The sequence below is a fragment of the Lynx rufus genome, unplaced genomic scaffold, assembly GCF_022079265.1.
Source record: "Lynx rufus isolate CCGP_SWC_20201006 ecotype Redwood Valley unplaced genomic scaffold, mLynRuf1.p SCAF_8, whole genome shotgun sequence".
Taxonomy (NCBI): domain Eukaryota; kingdom Metazoa; phylum Chordata; class Mammalia; order Carnivora; family Felidae; genus Lynx; species Lynx rufus.
In genome coordinates this window covers 61,930,341-61,951,712 of record NW_025814896.1, presented here as the reverse complement: position 1 = coordinate 61,951,712, position 21,372 = coordinate 61,930,341, and the positions used below count along the sequence as shown (strand labels likewise).

Genomic DNA, 21,372 nt, shown 5'->3' with positions numbered 1-21,372 from the left:
TATACTATAAATATCTCAGTTCAAGTTGATTGATAGAGTTGTTTCAGTCTTCCATATCATTACTGACTTTTTTATTTAAATTGTTCTACAAATTGTTGAGAGAAGAGCACTGAAATCTCTAGCTATAGTTATGGATTTGCCTATTCTTTTTTCAATTCTGTCATTTTTTCCTTCATGTATTTTGAAACTATTAGTAGGTGTATGTACAGTTAGGGTTGTTATGTCCTCTTGATGAATGAATTCCTTTAATATTATTAAGTGTCCCTTTTTATCTCTGGCAGTATTCCTTTTTCTGAAATCTGCTTTGTCCAGTATCAATAGAGCTGCTCCAGTGTTTTTTTTTTTAATATATGAAATTTATTGTCAAATTGGTTTCCATACATCACCAGTGCTCATCCCAACAGGTGCCCTCCTCAATACCCGTCACCCACCCTCCCCTCCCTCCCACCCCCCATCAACCCTCAGTTCTCAGTTTTTAAGAGTCTCTTATGCTTTGGCTCTCTCCCACTCTAACCTCTTTTTTTTTTTTAGCTCCAGTGTGTTTTGATCATTTTTTTGCATGGGTTCTCTTTTTTCTATCTTTTTACCTTTACTTGTTTGTGTCTTATATCAAAATAGGTTTCTTGGAATATATATGGGTATTGTTTTTTAAATCCAATCTATCTTGGCCTTTTAACTCCATATTGTTCTCCAAAACAAATAGACAAAGAGACTAAGATAATACATAATACAGGGAGTAAAAAACAAAAACAAAAAACAAAAATAAAACTTCGGAGAAAACCAACATATTAATATTCTCAGAAAGACAGAAAATATTGCACTCAGAAAGTTGGAAAATACTGTTATACATACATATAGATATTAAGAATTACAAGAGCTCTTCAAAATATGATAGCCAAAATAAATGATTCAATGGGAGAGCTGGAAGATGAAGGCAGTCTCTCAGAAAGCAACACAAGCATCCTGTGGTTGAGGTTAACATACATGTGTACCTACAAATAGACAGCTTATAGACATATATAAAATGAAGGGGAAATCTCACAAAAAATTTCAGAACTGAGAGACATGTAGTTCCAAACTGAAAGAAAGTTGCAAGGAATGTCCAGAAAATGAGTAAAAAGACCTATTCAGCATACATCATCACAAAATTTTAAATATTAGAGATAAAGAAAAAAAATCCTAAAATCTTCCATTTATCTCCTCCCCAAACTCTGGTTGGGTTTTTTGTTTGTTTGTTTGTTGTTTTTTTTTTAATTTTTTTTTTCAATGTTTATTTATTTTTGGGGGGACAGAGAGAGACAGAGCATGAATGGGGGAGGGGCAGAGAGAGAGGGAGACACAGAATCGGAAACAGGTTCCAGGCTCTGAGCCATCAGCCCAGAGCCTGACGCGGGGCTCGAACTCACGGACCGCGAGATCGTGACCTGGCTGAAGTCGGACGCTCAACCGACTGCGCCACCCAGGCGCCCCTGGTTTGTTTCTTTTTATCTGTTGGTTCCTTTCACCCATTTTTCCCACCCTGCCTCTTGGAGTCAGCAGTCTTTTTGTTCTCTGAATCTATAAACTTGTTTTTTGTTTTTCTTTTAGATTCCACATATAACAGAGATGATATGGTACTTGTCTTTCTCTGTCTGACTTACCTCACTTAGTGGAATGCCTTCAAGGTCCATCCATGTCATTGAAAATGGCAAGATTTAATTCTTTTTATGGCTGAATAATATTCCACTGTATATATATATATACCACAATTTCTTTATCCATTCATCTGTCAATGGACACTTAGGTTGTTTCCGTATCTTGGCTATTGTAAATAATACTGTAGTGAACATGGGGCTGCATATATCTTTTCAAGTTAGTGTTTTCTTTTTTGGATAAATACCTGGAAGCAGAATTGCTGCAATGTATGGTAGTCCTCTTTTTAATTTTTGAGGAATCTCCGTGTTTTCCACGGTGGCTGCACCAATTTACAGTCCCACCAACAGTGTACAAGGGCTCCCTTTTCTCCACATCCTCTCCAACACTTGTTATCTTTTGTCATTTTAATAATAGTCATTTCTAATCTCTACCTTTTATTTTAGTATTAAGATCATTTCCTTAATGTGATTATTTATTTGGTTGGATTTAAATCTAGATCTTGCTATTTGTTTTTTGTCTTACCTGTTCTTTGTTCTCTTTTTACTCTTTTTCTACCATCTTTTGTTGGAGAGTTTATGATTCCATTTTATTTCTACCTTTGGCTTATAAACTCTACCTCTTTATTTTGTTTTGTTGTATGTGTGACAGCATTAGCATTTACAGTATACATCTTTAAATTACCACAGTCTACCTTCAAATACTATTTCACTTCATCTATATCATAAAAATCTTATAACTTCCATTCCTCTCTTCTGTCTTTTCTATTGTTGTCCTATACTTTTTTTTCTTTTTTTAAGTAGGTTTCATGCCTAGTGCAGAGCTCAGTACAGGGCCTGAACTCAGAATCCCGAGATCAAGACCCGAGCTGAGATCAAGAGTTAGATGCTCAACTGACTGAACCACTCGGGCACCCCTATTATTGTCCTACACCATATTTCCACATATGCTATAAACCATAATGTATTATAAATAATCAATTTTTGTATAAATAGATTTAAAATGAGAATTAGTGTATTTTGTATTTATCCACATATTTGATATTTCCGTACCTCTTTATTCTTTATATTTATCCCAGTGCAGGTCTGTTGATAATGAATTATTTCAGCTGTCTTAGTCTGAAAAACTCTTTAATTTCCTTTTGTTTTTGGAATATTTTTTGTTTTGCTTTATATAGAATTGTAGGTTTACACTTTATATTTCAGTACTTTAAAAATCTTTCTCCATTATCTTTTGGTGTGTTTGATTTATGGTGAAAAGTCTTCTGTTATTTTTTTGTCACCTCTGGATGCTTTTAAGACTTTTTTCTTTATCATTGGATTTCAAATTATATTATGATGTGTATTGGTGGTTTTCTTTTTTTCCATTTTTCTTCTTTTTGGGTTCTTTGAGCTTCTTGTATATATTCATATATTGTTTTATCAAAATTGGAAACATTTGGCCGTATTTGTCCAAATATTTTTCCTGTTTCCCTCTTTCTCCTTTTTCTTAGTTTCTACATATATGTTAGACTCCTTGACATTGTTCCATGAGTTGTTTATTCTCTACTTTTTGTTTTTTTCTCTGTTTTCATTTTATTATTTTTATTTTTTTATTTTTTTTTTTTTTTAAATTTTTTTTTTCAACGTTTATTTATTTTTGGGACAGAGAGAGACAGAGCATGAACGGGGGAGGGACAGAGAGAGAGGGAGACACAGAATCGGAAACAGGCTCCAGGCTCTGAGCCATCAGCCCAGAGCCTGACGCGGGGCTCGAACTCACGGACCGCGAGATCGTGACCTGGCTGAAGTCGGACGCTTAACCGACTGCGCCACCCAGGCGCCCCTATTATTTTTATTTTTAAAAATGTTTTTATTTTTGAGAGAGAGAGACAGACAGTTTGTGAGCTGGGGAGTGGCAGAGAGAGAGAGAGAGAGACATAGAATCCAAAGCAGGCTCCAGGCTCTGAGTTGTCAGCACAGAGCCTGATGCAGGGCTTGAAATCTACAAGCCATGAGATCATGACCTGAGCCAAAGTTGGATGCTTTATAGACTGAGCCACTCAGGCTCCCCAGTTGTTTTCATTTTAAATTGCAATGTCTTTCTTAATGTTCCCTGATCTTTTCTTCTGCTAGTGTCTGATGTCTATTAATACCATGTAGTATATTTTTCATTTTGGTTATTGTGCATCTCTATAAATTCCCTTTTATATTTTCTATTTCTGTCCTCATTTTGCTTATACTTTACCTTGTTGAAAATATGGGTTATGTTTATAATAGGCTATGTAACATCCTTTTCTGCTAATTCTATCATTTGTATTATTTTAGGGTCTGTTTCTGTTTATCTGTTTTTCTTCTGGTTGTAGATCATATTTTCCTGCTTCTTTGTATGCCTGATAATTTTTTACTGAAATGCAGACATTTTGAATTTTACATTGTTGGGTGCTGGATTTTGCTGTATTTTAAAATACATGTTCCATGATGCAGTTACGTTCCTTTCACGTGGATCCCTCTGGGGCTTGCTTGTAAGTTATGTTAACAGGTCCAGGGCAGCCTTTAGTCTGGGGCTAATTTGGTCCTACTACTAAGGCAATACCCTTATGAGGACTCTACTTGATGTCCCATGTATTATGGAGCCTTTCCCACTCAGGTTGTTTGGAAGATGAACTAGCCCTGGGTAAGCTCTGAGGTGCTGATCTAGTTACTCCTTTATGGTGATTTATTCCTTGGTTTTAGTAGTCTCTTCACATGCATGCCCTGATTATTACTTAGCCAAAATCTTTTTTTTAATATTTCTTTTATTGAGAGAGAGAAAGGGAAAGAGAGAGAGCAAGGGAGGGGCACAGAGAGAGGGAGACCCAGAATCCAAAGCAGGCTCCAGGCTCCGAGCTGTCAGCACAGAGTCTGTGCTGATCTCACAAACCATGAGATCATGACCTGAGCCAAAGCTGGATGCTTAACTGACTGAGCCACCCAGGCGCCCCTACTGAGCCAAAATCTTTAGGGCACTCTCTGCAGATGGCCAGAATGCATTCTTTCTCCTGTTTTCTCTCTCTGTCCATCCCTCCCCACCCCCTCTGCTTCTATGCAGCAACCTCTTCATCAATATTTTGCCCTACAAATTGTAGTTACCTAGGCCTTGGTGAACTCTGAACTCAGTTTCAAGGATTTTTTCCCTCTGCCTTTCCCCTTACCCCAGGTCTCGCCTTGAACTTAATTTACATCCTGTTATGGGAGTCTGAGATCGCATCACAGAAGTAGTCCTTCTCCAACTGCCTGATGCTTAGTTATTATAGGGATCTGGGGTTGCTTGATATTGTCTATAGGCTTCACTGAAGCTTCAGGAATGTGCTGGCATTACTAGCTTGACTGCAGTCAGCAGGGTTAAAAGAACAAATGGTCTGAAGTCACTGAGGGATTGAAACTATCAGATGACAGGAAGTAATTTACTTCTGGCTTTGGAACCCAGTATTGGATTTATTTTTCTGTCCTATTGATTTTCCTAGTTCGGTTTTACATGGATTGATGATGGATAGTGGAGGTGGGGATGAACAAGGGAGCCAGCTCAAATGTAGGATTTTTCACAGGAAACCTTCCAAGTGAGTAATCCACTCACAGAAGATTATGCATAAACAATATAGTACAGCTTGGCCTCTGTATATGTATTATTAAGTTCTTAGGAAGACCTGTCATTGCCACAGGCCGTAAAAATTCACTTTCAACCAATTTCCTGCCTAGGATTAAGTGGCTGCAGGATGGAAGTCAAATCGTCTTTGGAAAAGTACGTAATGATTTTGTCTACGTCCTCATTGATACATCTCACTCAATGAAGAGCAAACTGGACTTGGTGAAGGACAAGATCATCCGGTTTATACAGGTTAGATGGAGCTGTCAGGTTCATGGATTTGGGGGACCTTTGTGTCATGAATGCATCTTTAGCAGCCTTCATCTGCATTGGTTCTGCAAGGTGCACAGGTAAGGTCTGCACTCAGGCATCCACAGGGAAGCCACTTCAGATAAAAGCTCTCTTTTGCCAGTTAGAGATTCATCAGTTCTCCTTTGCAAGCAGACCCTTCCCGTGGCAGGGTCTTCTGTAACAGGTGGGACACTAAGGGAGTTTCAGTGTCTATCGCTCCAGGTTTTCTCTATCCTGAAATCTGTGGTGTGCCCATATCTCCATCGTTTTCCAGATGCTCTTCAGCTTGGCATTTTTATTTTAATTTCCAGTGTTTATTAGGGGTGTTGCATGCATTGGCCCCAGAACTGATGTATGGGAGGAGTGTAGGCTGATGGTTAGGAGCTTCCAATTCTTATTCTACCTGTGCTGTGACCCAAGGCAGACTGCTCTGAGTTGTGTGACCCAAGGCAGACTGCTTCCACTTCCTAACTCCTAGAATGGATATAGCGGTACTGTCACAAATGAGTAGTATTGATGTATTACCACAAAAAATAATTGTGGGGAGTGTTCACAAATACAAAATACAGGTTTTATTTCGATAAACCTCTACTGGAGAAATGTGGGTTGGTGGAAGGCAAATAAAAAGGTATGTAACCAAATGCTAGCCTTAACAAAAAGATGATGGCCAAAATGATGATGGCATTTGGGATTTCTTTTCTTGAAGCAGATTGCATTTAGTTTGTGTATGCAGTATACCATTAATGTCAGTATTAAAGACAACATTTAAGGTCATATTATATACAAAAACACACACGCATATATATATGTGTGTGTATATATATATACATATATATATAATATATTCAGACATATATACATTTGTAAAAGCATAATATCCAAACTGTGTATAAATTTTGTTTAAATATTTTCTGAAAAGATTTTTTCTTTTGAATGTAATTTTTAGCTTCCAGATCTGAAAAGAGATTTCATAGTGATTAAAATGTATCAAACTGTGACCTAGCCTAACCTTTTCTTACATCTGAGTGGTGTTTTGGTTAAATAATAATTTTCTCTTACAGGAACAGCTGAAATATAAAAGGAAATTCAATTTTGTACAGTTTGATGCTCAAGCAGTTGCTTGGCGGGAAAAACTTGTTGAAATCAATGAAGATAGTTTGAAAGGGGCTCAGTCCTGGATTAGAAACATCAAGGTAAGAAAGATGGAGACTGGGTCTGGGAGAAGAAGCCTGATTTGATCACCTGCTGAGTTAATTCATGCCATGGAAATTCTTGAGAAAAGGGTTCTGAGCCCTGAGACAGCAGGGTTTTCACACAGACACTCATTTTGTGTACAATGGTCACATGAATCCAAGCTCATGAGTCACTGTCTTAACATTTAGATAAGCTTCTGTTCACAGTACACCATTTTCAGATATGCCCTTGGCTCTGATCTCACCCCTTTATGAAGACAAATGTCAAAATTTAATTTTTTTTGTACTCAAACATTCAGATTTGATCCTCCTGAAACCTCATTATTGTTTCAAATGATATATTGCAGCTATTTTTAACAGTTGACTTTGTTCAAAAGTAATGAACTGGTGGGTGGAAGCACACAGTACAGTGTGACTGGTTAAGACTGAAAGCAAGGAGGGAGAGAGTGGCGGAGGATACAGTGAGAAAGGGAAATCATTTCTTCAGGACTGCCTTTCATTGGAGAACTGCTCTTGGCACTTAGACTACTGGGAAGGAATTTCCTTTCCTTGAATTTTCTCTTATCCTGAACTTACCTTCCTTTTTAAAAAAGGTCTTTTTTCCAGAACCACAAGCATTCCAGATAGTTGAGATACACTAAAATTGAAACTAAGGGCTCTTCTCAAAAAGTGAAATGTAGATCATAAACATCTTTAAATAGTTCAGTGCCTGAGTGTCCCAGATTTGACAGGAAGCCACAAATGGACATTAGCAGAGCTCCTTGAATATCGGGACATACCAGATATGCTGTCATTGGGATATACCAGAGTTCCATTAGGATTGATTCTTTAAAAATGGGAGAAGGAAGAAATATGTTCTGTAAGAAATTATGATGCCTTAAGATCTTGATCTAACTGGCTATCTTATGCTGGGAAAGAATATTCAATTCACACCCAACTTGATAAATTTCCAGGGTTAGCCAGTGAAGTTACTTGGGATACATGTTCCCTCCTTTTATGGACTATAGGTGATTGTTAACTCAGAGCCCATTTATTTAGAGTTGGTCATAACAGATATCATATATGCAGTCTCATTAGATTAAAACACTAACAGGTGCTGCTTTTTATAGAAATCACTAATGAATAGAACCAACTACCTGAATGGCTAAAAATATAACTAAAATAATTATTTGTAAAGTATAATTCTGTTATCTTCAAAAATCTTCATCGAGGCTCCCTTGCTTGCTGAATGTGCAAAATTTATTTTCAGGAAAACCACATTTCTCTATATTCTTTTGACTGGTCGGCTCAGGAATCAACCCAATAAATTCAGGATACCACTAGAGCTTCTGAAACTGCCTTGTGCTGGTGTTGGAGCAGTAGTTCCCCAAATAGGCCTAACCAGTCCTGAGGTCAGAGGAGCATAAGCTTGGGCTGAGTCTGCCCAGTAGTTGGGGGTGGGGGTCTGGCCCAAGGCTGGGGGAAGCAAGGAGGGAGCAGGTGCAGAAGAGGCACCAACTTCTGACCATCTTTCCCATGATTCCCAGTCTGGCTTTCTCCTAGCTTTTCTACCATCTTTGCAACAATCCCTGAACAGTGGGATTGTCAACAAGACTATTGAGATAGGGCCTAGAGAGAAGAGTTGTACTGTTTACCATCTGAGCTATATTTCTGCTGCCCAAATGTTGAAGCAGTTTTTTGGTGTTTTTTTTTTAACTTTTTAATTTGAAATCATTTTGGACTTATGAAAGAGTTGCACAGATAGTACAGAGGGTGCCTGTAATACCCTTTAGTTAGTTTCCCCTAATGTTAACATCTGACGTAAACATAGTTTAATTGTCAAAACTAAGAAAATCACAGGGGTGCCTGGCTGGCTGAGTTGGTAGAGTATGTGACTCTTGACCTTGGGGTCCTGAGTTTGAGCGCCCGTTAGGCTTAGAGCCATTTTTTTAATGTTTATTTATTTATTTTTGAGAGAGAGAGAGAGAGAGAGCACAAGCAAGGGAGGGGCAGAGAAACAGGTAGACACAGAATCCAAAGCAGGCTGCAGGCTCTAAGTTGTGAACTATGCTGACAACTTAGAGCCTGACACGGGGCTCAAACCCATGAACCACGAGATCATGACCTGAGCCAAAGTCAGACCCTCAACCAACTGAGCCACCCAGGTGTCCTGACTTAGAGCCTACTTAAAGTAAATAAATAAATAAATAAATAAATAAATAAATAAATAAATAAAATCTATTTAAAGCAAAACAAAACCAAAAACTAAAAAAATGACAATGCCATTATTAACTATATTACAGACTTCATTCAGGGTTCATTAGTCTTTCTACTAGTATTCCTGTTCTGTTCCAAGATCCAATCCAGGGTCCCATATTGCATTTATTTCTTAAAAGTTTTATTTATGTATTTATTATTGAAATATAGTTGACATACAGTTTTATATTAGTTTCAGGTGTAAAATATAGTGATTTGACAATTCTCTACATTACTCAGTGCTCCACACAATAAGAATAGTCACCATCTGTCACCATACAATACCATTACAGTATTATTGACTATATTCCCTCTGCTGTGTTTTTTATCCCCATGACTTAATTATTTGATACCTGGTAGTTTGTACTTCTTAATCCTGTTCACCTGTTTCACCTGTGCCCCCACATTACAGTTATAGTTGCAGTGTCTTCTCAGTCTCTTCCAGTCTGTAACACATCCTCAGTGATGCCTTGTCTTTCATGACCTTTTGATCATGTGTTTTGCAGAATGTCCTTCAATCTGGTTTCATCTGATGTTTTCTGATGGTTAGATTGGGGTTAGAATACTGCAGAGGTGATGTGTCCTTCTCAGTGCATCATGTTGAGCAGTACACTGTGGTGATACACCTTACTACTAGTGGTGTTAACTTTGATCTCTTGGGTAGGGTGGCATCTGATAGGTTTCTCCCTTGTAAAACTACTTTTTTTTTTCTTTTTATAGATAATACATGTTTTGGAGGATATAACTTTGAGGCTATGCACATATCCTTTGTGTCTTGAACTTTTACCCACTAATTTTAGCACTCAATGGTGGATCTTCTCTATAGCACTTATTAATGTGCTGTTCTAATGGTGACTTTCTATTCCCTCTATTCCTTTTACATTTATGTGTTGGAATTCTGTAATGAAGAACTTCCCCTTTCCCCCTCTTATTTATTCATTCAGTCATATATTTATTTCATTATGGACTCATGGATATTTATTTACTGTTTCAGTAATAATTCAATACTGTTGTTATTTATTTTGTTACCAAGCTTGTTCCCACTCTGGCCATTGGGAACTCTTTCAGTTTGCCCCCTGTGTTCTTCACATATGCATCTATCTTTTTTTTTTTTCCTTGAATACTTGTTTATTTTCTGGCACTATAGATATTTCATGATCATCTTATATTTTCCCACCTGAGTCCTGGAGTTTACCACTTCTCCAAGGAACCCTTGTTTCTTTTATTAGAAAGTGGTATTTGAAAACCAAAATCTGGGCACTTAGGTATGCATATTGCTGCTACTGGACTCACTGCTTCTAGGCTCTCTCAGTGGACAGAGATGGGAAATATATGTATAATAGCCCATCAATCCATAAACATCTATATTCCTGTATCTATTTATCTATATTTTCATTAAAAAAGGAAAATAAGGGACGCCTGTGTGGCTTAGTTGGTTAAACATCTGACTCTTGATATCGGCCAAGGTCATGATCTAATGGTCATGGGATTGAGCCCTGTGTTGGGCTCCGTGCTGAGTGTGGAGCCTACTTGGAATTCTCTCTCTCCCTTTTTCTCTGTCCTTCCCCCGCTCACACACATTCTTGTACACGTACTCTTTCTGTCAAAAGTAAATATATAAATGTAAAAAGATACATAAAACCATGAGTTCATACTAATAACTCTTTACTCCAATCCAGAGCCACAGAAATTATTTGTAAAGAACGTATTTGCTTATTTTTAACTTCTTTGACCACGAAAAACCTGGTTTTCGTTATCTGTAATGATTTAGTTATTTGTTAAACCCTGGTATACATATAGTTGCAGAATTTCTAACCCATACTCTGAGAAACACACTTATCAGCTGGGGTACAGTGTTTACACATAGTTCTTTCTCTCTTTAGCCTTACACTATCCAGTCAAAAAACTGTTTCCTAAAGTTCTTAAAGTCAGGTATTTTTTTACTCAACTACCTCAGTGTGATTATATCATTCATTATTAATATGTTCACTTCCTCCCTCATCCTAATTGAATTATATTTTTTTTTTTTATAAATTTTTTCAACGTTTATTTATTTTTGGGACACAGAGAGACAGAGCATGAACAGGGGAGGGGCAGAGAGAGAGGGAGACACAGAATCGGAAACAGGCTCCAGGCTCTGAGCCATCAGCCCAGAGCCTGACGCGGGGCTCAAACTCACGGACCGCGAGATCGTGACCTGGCTGAAGTCGGACGCTTAACCGACTGCGCCACCCAGGCGCCCCTTGAATTATATTTTAATTTGCACACAGCAAAAGCACTCTTTTTGGCGTATAGATCTATGGATTTTGACAAATGTAGAGAGTCATGTATTTACACCTCTCTGGCTGAAGGACTGGTGAAAGGTAGGCCCACCAAAGATCTAGTGGGACTCCCCAAACTCCACAACCCAGACCCTGACACGTAGTCTAGTTCATTGGAAGCAGTGGCAAGAGTAAAGCCATGACTGTCTCAGTCCCTGCCTTACAATTCAGATCCTGTCAAGTGGTCTGGTCTTCCAGCAGCAGCAAGAGCAGCAGAACTCCAGCTGCCCAGTTGCACAACCCAAGTCTGGCAGGCAGTCTGATCCACCAGAAACAATGGCAGCAGTAAAGTCCTCAGCCACCCCAGCTTCTATGTCACAACATTGTGGCATGTATGAGCAGTCTGATCTTTGGCAGCAGTGACAGTGGCAATATCCAGACTGTCTTAGAGTGCACTCCACACGTGGGGTACTGGCAGGGGGTCCCATACAACTGCTGCAGTGGCAGCAGCAAAGTCTTGGGCATTTCTAAAACCAGGTCACCTGTAGATGGTGTGACCAGCCAACAACAGCAGAGTTCCTGACTGTCCCAGCTTCACAACTGGGGCACCAATGAGAAGTCTAATCTTCCAACAACAGCAAAGGTGAATAAAGCCTTGTGTCTTCCTGCTCTCAACTCAGTGGCATAAGTAGAGCCAGGTTCAGCAGCTTCTGCTCCTATACCCCAGAAGGTCACCTAGCACCAATAGGCAGCCCCAAAACATGGCTTTTCTGGGCTTCCCACAGACAGCACCAAATAGGAACTGAGTGGGAGACCCAGCAGCGCAAGAGGAACAAAGACCAGAGTAGGGTTGCATAGAGTAGAAAATTAAATTGTCATTGGAACTAAAGCCCAAAAAAGTAGACTAAAATAAATATACTAAACCTGAACAGGGTGACTGCCTGCTAAATAACATTTAAATGGGAATAGTCTCCTAACATAGTGACCAAATTGTCCAGGACATAAAAACCACTTGTCATACCATGATCCAAGAAATCCATATTTCAATGAGAAGAGCAAACCACTGATGCCAGTACCAACAGAGCCTCGGAGATCTCTGGGACAGTAAAAAAGATGTACTATTCATACCATCATAATTCTAGAAAGGATAGGTGAGTGTGGGACTGAAAATGTATTTAAAAAAAGCAATAGCTAAAAACTCCCCAAATTTGGTGAAAAACATAAAAACTACAATTCAAGAACCTAAGCAAACCCTAGACAGGGTAAAACCAAAGAAATCCATACCACAATACATTATATTTAATCTTCTGAAAAGTAAAGACAAAGAAAAATCCTAAAAACAGCCTAAGAGAAATAATGCATAAGCTATAAAGGAATACAAATTCAAACGGCAGCAGTTTCTCATCTGAAACTATGGGACAAGAGGGAGGTGGCACAACATTTTTCAAGTGCTGAAAGAAAAGAACTGTAAGCCATGAATCGTCTCTCTGGTGAAAATATCCTCCAGGGTTGAAGGAGAAGGAAAATGAAGAGAATTTATTGCTGGGAGACCTACTTTTAAAGAATGGCTACTGGAAACTCTCCAAATAGGAAGAAAGCTTGGACCTTCAGAAATGAAGGAATAACAGTGGAATGGGTGAATATAGAAGTAAACATAGGAGAGAATCTGTAACCTCATGAGTTTCTTTACTCATGTTTTATGGTGCCAGCAAAAGTTTAACACCATCTATATATATAATGAATATAGAGGAAATACTTCAGGCAATTATATTTTTTAAATGGCTACAGTAAAGGGACCTAAATGGAAGAATAATTTTTACACTTAATTTGAAGTGGTAAATTATCAGTATCACTAGACTGTGATTAGTTACACATATGCTTAAGAAAATACCTAGAGCAACCATGAAGAAAACTACATAAGACAATACACTCAAAAATATTACAAATAATCAGAATAGAACATTAAAAATTTTCAAATAATCCACAGCAAGGCAAGGAAAAATAAGATAAATGAGAAACAGGAAATACACAAAAAAACAAAAATGGGAAGCTTAATTAAATATCAGCAATTACATGTAAATAGTCTAAATATACCAATTACATGACAGATATTAGAGAGCAGACAAAAACATGATCCAACTCTATGTGGTCTGTAAGAAACTCACTTCAAAAATAACAACATAGGTTGAAAGTAAAAGGATGGAAAAGATATATAAACACTAATTTTTTTTAATCTGGAGTAACTATGTTAATATCACATAAAGTAGACTTTAAAGCAAAGAGAATTGCAAGAGGCTTAACATGATAATAAAAAGATCAATCCAATGAGAAGATAACAATTCTACCTACACTTGTGGTGAGCATAACGTATAAACTTGTCCAATCATTATGTTGTACACCTGAAGCTAATGTAACAGTGTGCGTCACCTATAATTTACAAAAAAAGAAGATAAGAATCCTAAATGTGTATGCACCAAACAACAAAGCTTCAAAATACATGGAACAAAATCTGATGGAGTCAAAAGGAATAATGGACAAATCAGCAATTATAGTTGGGGCCTTCAGTACCCTAGTCTTAGCAGTTGATAGCACTACTAAAGAGTCAGCAAGGATTTGGAAGAACTGAACAATACCTTCAACTAACCATATCTAATTAACATTTATAGAATGCTCCACCCAACAACAGAATACATATTCTTTTCAAACAAACATCGGACATTCACGTAAAGAGACATATCTTGAGTCATAAAACAACCCTTAGCAAATTTAAAAGAATTGATATCACAGAGTATGAAGTCACACAGATGTCTCCTGACCATAGTGGTATCAAACTAGAAATCAATAACAGAAAGACAACATGAAAATCTCAGGACACTTGGGAATTAAAGAACAGGCTTTAAATAATTCACAGATCAGAAAGAATGCCACAAAGAAAATTTAAAATATCATAGAATTTAATGAAGATTAAGCAAAACGTGAAAATTTGGGGGGATGAAGCTAACACAGTGCTGGGAAGGAAGTTAATGCACTAAAAGCCTACATTACAAAAGAGGGAATGATTTCAAGTCAATGATCTTCTTATATCAAGAACCTCTGGTCAGTCTTTTCAAGGATGTTTATATAGCAAACTGCCTGAGAAATTAGAGATAGTGTCTCCTTTCAGGGCAGAAGGTGATGTGTTGATTATCCAGTATAAAGATAATATCTAACTCCAGAGCAAAGGACAAGCATGCTTACAGTCCATTATAGAATATACAGTTTCCTAAGTTCAGGGTCCCTCTCCTTTAACACAATCTACTGTGTGTGCAAGTGTCACTTAGCCTTCTTCACATCACTCTATGGGAATTGGAACTCAGGACACTGGTGCCAAAAACTGACATTCTGGCTACTGCTATTGCTGTGAGTAGTAAAGTCCTTCGTCAGTGACCCAAGAGTCTTGAATCTTCTGCCAGCATCCATGTTAGTCTGCAAGTAAGGGAAAATTGCAGACCTTTCACAGTTCTTGATGTATATTCACTCAAAAACCTGTAAGCAAACGTTTGTAACAGCTTTATTTATAAACACCCAAAATGGGAAATGACGCAGATATCCTTCAATAGGAAAACAATGGATAAACAATTTTACATCCATACATTGATATACTAGTCATCAATAAAAAGGAACAAACTCTTGATTCATGAAATAACTTGGGTAAATCTTAAATACATTTTGGGAAGTGAAAGAGGCTCAACCCAGGAGGCTACATACTATGGGGAGGAGGTAGAAGTTGGAGTCCAGCTTCCCCACTTGAACTCGGAGGGGTGCAGCATCTCATTACTGCTGGGTGGGTGTGAGCGCTGTTGGGCGGGGAGGGCTTGTTACACTTGGTAAGGATGAGAGTCTTGGCTCACTACTTGGCTTTTTCTGCCACAACCCTGGTAGAAGTATCGGGGCACTTTATTCATTTATCTGACTTGACCTTCTTGGGTCCATGGGTTCATGTCTGTCATTGTTTTAGGAAAACTCTCAGCCATTCCTTTTTTCAAATATTTCTCCTATCCTGTTTCCTTTCTTGTGTTTCCAATTATGCACATGTCAGAATGTTTGATACCATCCCACAGCCCTTTGATGCTCATTTCTGTTTTGATTTTACTCTTTGTATTCATCTGCATTACTGTGTTTTTGATTTTTAGTGTTTCCATTCAACTGTTTCTTAAGGTTTCCATCCCTCTGCTGAAATTACCCATCTGGTCTTTAGTGTTGTTCACCTTTGCCATTAGAAGTTTTAGTGTATTAATCACAGTTATTTTAAATTTTCTTTCAAATAGTTTCAACATCTGTGTCATATCTGAGTTTGTTTCTGAGGAGTGTTTTTGTCTCTTGGTAATATGTTGTTTATTTCTTTTTAGTATGCTTTTTTTGTTTTGTTAAAAGCTGGACTTCACATGTAGTATATAGAGACTGAGATAAATATTATTTATGTCTGGAAATGAGCATACCTTTCTTTTTGAGGGCAGAGGGGTAAAATTAATCCGGAGTTGGGCTACGTTTGAGGTTTGTTACCGTTACCATGTACACCAGGCCCCTCACATTTTTGTAGTACTTGGGGTTAGGGTGGGGGATGATATGCTAGAGACTTGTTTGTCAGTGTCTGCTCCACCCTGTGATTTTGATTTTCCCTTCATACTGGGCCTCACACTGTAACTCTCTTACCAGTTCCTTGCCAGTCAGTATTGGTAGGGGAACGTAGGGTGGGTGTTCTCTGAATGAGCCTTACTCTTAGGCAGGCTGGTGTCCCAGAGTCACTCCCTAGAGTGTGTTTTTCTCAGTAGTTCTGAGCCCAGAACCTAGCCCTGTTCCTTTTCCAGGAGTGGAGGGTTTGGAGAACTTCCCCCAGCTCTCCTGGATTTTCACCAGTACCCTAAGGGTAACTCTGTTTGTTGCCCTTCCTCCCCTCCCCCCACCACACACACAGATACATACACACACACATTAGGGCTTTTGTTCCGAGGGTGAGATGGAGGAGAAGGGTCCCTGTGTCACTGTTCTCCCCCAGTTCTGCACCATGTGGGAGACTTTCTTGAGCACCCTGTGGGCTTTGTGGTGAAAAAGCCTCCAAGAGAGTGCAGATTCCCCTATATTTGTGGCCTGTGGACCTTTACCTTCTCACCAGTATATACCTGGCTAACCTCTACCAGTTCACCAGTCACCCCAGCCAACCTCTTCTTACTAGTGTCTGCCGCATCTCACCCCAGAAGCCAGTGCTTGCATCTCGCCAGTCTCTGCACATGCCTGTCTGTCCTCACGTTTGGGGCAAGTCGATTGCCCTGTGACCTAAGCACTCTAATGAGCCTAACAAAAGGCATTTACTTGCTGTTTGTCTGGCTCCTTTTTGTTACAAGGCTGGCAGTGGCATTCTTTCCAGTGCTCTACATCCTTGGGCAGAAACTGCAGGGGTTTCAAAAACTTAACAGTTTCTTTGCTGTACCCCAGATTGCTGATGTTAACACACTCATGTTTGAATAAATCCTGGTTTGCCCTGCCAGGCTTATATTCAGACTGTATGTTTAAGCTGTGTTGACAGCCGAATGAACAGTAACTGAGTTAGTTACACAAAGATAAAGTTGCATTAAGAACTCTGTCGTCAGGACAGGAAATCCATAGTCCTGGCTTCTAGCTGTCCTGGAATTGTCTGGATAGAGGCTTTTATAGAACACCCAGGGATTTGGCTCCTTGGAATTCCTGGGCTTAAATTATTATCTCGATATAATTTTATCTTTTATTTTGCAAGTACTTTTCTATCTTTTTTTGGAAGCAGAAAATAACTTGTTTGTGAGATCTGTTTTGAGACTCAAGTATGTGCTTGGTATCTCTCTCTCTCTCTCTCTCTCTCTCTCTCTGTTATAGATTGGAAGTTCCACAAACACCCTAAATGCTCTGCAAATTGCTTTCGCTGATGAAGAAACACAAGTAATCTACCTTTTGACAGATGGGAGACCTGATCAGGTACTTACCAAAGTTGGGGACACAGACAGATTCACCAGTACCCTTTCAATGCTGAGAATGAGTTTGAGGGACTTTTATAACTGCCAGTGAAAAGCTGTTGAGAGATGGTTCCTTGGCTTAGGGACCCAGAACTGAGGTGAGAAAATACACTGAGGAATTCTTTTGTCTGCTGAAATGCAGAGGAGAATTTATATGACAGCAAATGTTGTCTGGTTAATGCACCACACACCCACAGGCCTGGAGACCAAACCCATGAAAGGAGATGTCCACCTTCCACTGAGGACTGGTTTATGTTTTATTACAAACTAAGAGTAAGGAGATTCTTTTTTATTTTTTTTTTTCCTTCGGGGACTCCAAATCTAAACATGTCACTGCACAATGTCCTTGGTTTTACCCCTAATTTTAACTTAGTAATCACTTAAACAAAAGCATGCCTTTCTAGTGAAATGTTCTTTGTTTTGCTTAGCCTGACTGGAAAATATTTGAAAAGTTTTAGTGGAGTCTGTTCATCTTCTTTTGAGCTTTGTGAATGAAAGACTAATGCTCTGGGCATTAAATAAACATACGGATTTGCAGGCCAGTACAATGTAAATTAACCGCTGAAGTGAATTAGTATCAACTTGCATCCTTCATTGTGAGGTGTTTGCATGTGAAGAGTGCTAGACAAATACTGTAAAATATCCTACGTCAAATGGTCCAGGGCTTAAATAGTAAAGCAACCGGATTTTATCACAGCATTAGGTTTATGGCAGAGAAGTTATATGTAAAGTGAAATTTTATTTTGAATGATTTTCCAATCAACTTCACTATGCTTTCTGTTTAAAAACAATTTATTGTGCTTTGCTTATGCTCCATGTGTGGTGCCAAGGTTTGAGGCTACAAAGATGAATAACATCTTACCCCTGCCTTAGGGGCACTTACACTTTGGAGGATGTGCTGGACATGTATGGTTAACTGTGATATGACACAGGGTGTGGGGTTGTTTGTGCTGTGAGATGTCTGGGAGCTGAGTGATGAATTCTGCTGTACAAGATGGAGAGAAGGCTGGGAAAGAGTCCACTGAGGAGGGGGCATTTGAGCTCTGTCTGGAAAGAGGACAAGTAATTTCCTTTTAAATTATTTTTTTATGTTTATTGACTTTTGAGAGAGAGAGAGAGAGAGAGAGCGCTGGGTAGGGACAGAGAGAGAGGGAGACACAGATTCTGAAGCAGGCTCCAGGCTCTGAGCCGTCAGCACAGAGCCTGATGTGGGACTTAAACTCACAAACTGCGAGATCATGACCTGAGCAGAAGTCAGATGCTTAACGAACTGAGCCACCCAGACACCCCAGGAGAAGGAAATTTCTAAACAGAGATTATTGGTGTCTTGGGCAGAAGGAACAGAAGTGTGGAAGTATGTGGGCTACCCAGAGAAACAATCTGAGAGCAAGGGCAATGACAGAAGAGTGTCAGGGCTGAGGCTGGAAAGTTTGGTTGAGGAAGATTATGAAGGTCCTTGACGGCCACCTGGAAAGAGTGAGTGGGTTTTACCACAGTAGGGGCTGTAGTGGGGCAGGTGGTCCCATTCACCTGTACTTCAGAAATGTGCCTCAACAGTGGGAGGGAAAGACTAAATCTAGATGGGAGCTGGTGAGGGCCCACCTCAGGTAGGAAACAGAAGTGGGGAGGAGAGGACTCTCCTCAGAGATGAGATAATAGAAGTAGCATCAAAGGATGTGGGGACCAGTTTGGGAGCAGAGGAGGATGGAGTGAGAAGATAGGACCAAGAGAGAAAGGCATCATGATTACTGATATCTGGTTTATAATGATTATGTTAGTAACTGATTTAAATTTAAATTTAAAGAAGAAGCAAGCTTGGGAGTTGCTGATGGAGGAAGCTGAGTTTGAGCACCTGTAGTCCATGGATGTCCAGAAGCCTCTAAAAATATGGGGCTGGTGTTTGAGGAATATGGGGGCTAGAGATTCTGATTTGAAAGTTATCTGGACAAGGGGTCTTTTCTTTTTTAATAAACTCTTGCTGATTTTACTCTTTGCACTATAGGCAATTTAGAAAATATAGATAAGCATATAAGCATAAAAAAGAAAATTTAACTCAGTCATAATTCAATTTTGTTTTGCTTTGTTTCATCTAATATATGCATTTTTTGGCAAGTCATGAGAAATTCTTCCAAAACATCATTCACAATGACTCCATCATATTCCATTATATAAATAAATTTAATATAACTTCTACCTTGGAAATTAATTTTGTTTATTTCATTTTGAATAGTAATGAGTGTAGTGTAATAGTATACCATTCACATGGTATTACAAAGGTATACAAAGATATACCTAGTTACAAAGGTATAAAGGGCATGCAGAGAAAATTCTCCTTCCTACCTCCTGTTCACTAGCTAAGAGGCAATGTATATTACCAATTTTTTGTATCTTCTTTCAGGGATTGTTATGCAAGCAGAAGTGTATTTATATATACTCCCTTTCATAAATATATAAATGATAGTGTATTCTGCACCTTTATGTAAAACAATATACCTTGGAAATTGCTTACTATCATTTCATAAAGAGCTTCCTCATTTTTTATAGGTGCCTAGTATTCCATCACATGGCTAAGTTATTTAGCCATGTGTCCTGGAGATGGACATTGAAGTTGTTTTCAGTCTATTTTATTATTATATTATGCAGTGCTTCTGTTATACATGATGCTGCAAAAGTAACTATTCGCATGTGTTTTGCAGATGTATAGCTATAGCATAAATTCTGAACAGTAGACTCAGTACAAAGGTATATGTTTTGATAGATACTTCCAAATATCCCCCAGAGAGGATGGACCAAGTAACACTCCTGCTAACAGCATATTGGGAAGGATTCTTGTCCTATGGTCCACCATGTTGGGAAGGACTCTTGACCTACAGTCTATCATTACTTCTGAGAGTCTGGAATCTTCCGAGAGTATATGCAGAATGTCCTTGTACATTTCTCTGGGGAGAAGATCTCTCGGTTTCATCAGAGGGTCTGTGGACCACTTAAAGATGAAGGACTAAGGATATGGATGATAATTGGAATTAGAAATATACCGGCGACCCAAATAGTAATTTATAAACTCCTAGTTAGGCATTTTATGTTCATATCTGCATTTTCCTCACATGCAGTCTATTTCTCTTGCATTACCCCTCAGATTCTCTCAAAAAAGCAAATGAATATTTGATATTCATGTTCTGTGTAGAGGACATTAAGATGTATCACACAATCTCCATTTCTTTCTGAATTTTCACTGACTTTGTAGGACCTGAATATGTAAGGCCAATGCTATTATTCCCGATACTCAGCAGAATTTTCTGCTTGAAAGCATACACAGAGATGCTATTCAGGATTTAATTCCATAGATACCAACTTACTGCTTGTTTGTTAAATGTCTGGGGAAGAATTATACAGCAAGACAAGTCTTAAATTAACCAAGTGAAAAGAATTCTAGTAATATTCATCTTCATTAAAATGGAATTTATAGGTGTCCTTTGATGGGCATCTCTAGGTGCAAATGGACACTGCAGGGCCTCTGCCAGGAGCAGCCCAGCACATCTTTGGCCATTGTCATTTTGGGACTTCTTTGAAGTTAGGGACTTACCCTGGTAGGAATCAAGAAAATGGGAGTGAGGAAGGCTTTTGCACCATTCCAAACAAAGAGAAATGAGTAAAGCCTAATATGAGGTATACCAGGGATGGGGACACAGAGAAGGCACAGAGTGAGCCACCTGCACAGCCAAACCTCCTTCAGGCAGTTGGGAGAACTGATCCTTGCCTTTCTTGCCACCCCAGTTGACATTTGTGGTGAAAGGGTCATCTGGCTACTGTGTAGACTCAGAGAAGAGAGAACTGGGGAGAGTCTCTCAGGCACACTGCTTGGCCTCATTTAGGGATTGAAGGGACCTCCATGAGGAACATATGAAGGAGTCTTGGGCTGTGAAAGGCTTCCTCAATGTCATGCAGGGGTTCCACATGGAAAGGCCCCGCTACTTTCTTAGACACAGAGCTGCTAGAATAAGTGTGTGGAAGGAGTCAGGGTCAGTCAGGCTGGTGTGCGTGAAAGGTTTACTTCCATGTTCTGAGTCTTCTCTTCAAAGCTGTGAGAACATAAACTAGGGAAAGGAATCCTTGAGTGGGGTGCAGGCAGGAGGT

At 38.9% G+C, this 21,372-nt stretch overlaps 1 protein-coding gene across 1 annotated transcript in view; it reads left to right on the top strand.

The window, feature by feature from the left end:
* Positions 1-21,372, top strand: part of VWA3B (von Willebrand factor A domain containing 3B) — a 200,546-nt gene that overhangs the window by 95,899 nt on the left and 83,275 nt on the right. Inside the window, 3 exon segments of the mRNA XM_047069178.1 lie at positions 5,349-5,487; positions 6,588-6,719; positions 17,102-17,200. Coding sequence (XP_046925134.1) covers positions 5,349-5,487; positions 6,588-6,719; positions 17,102-17,200 — 370 coding nt within the window.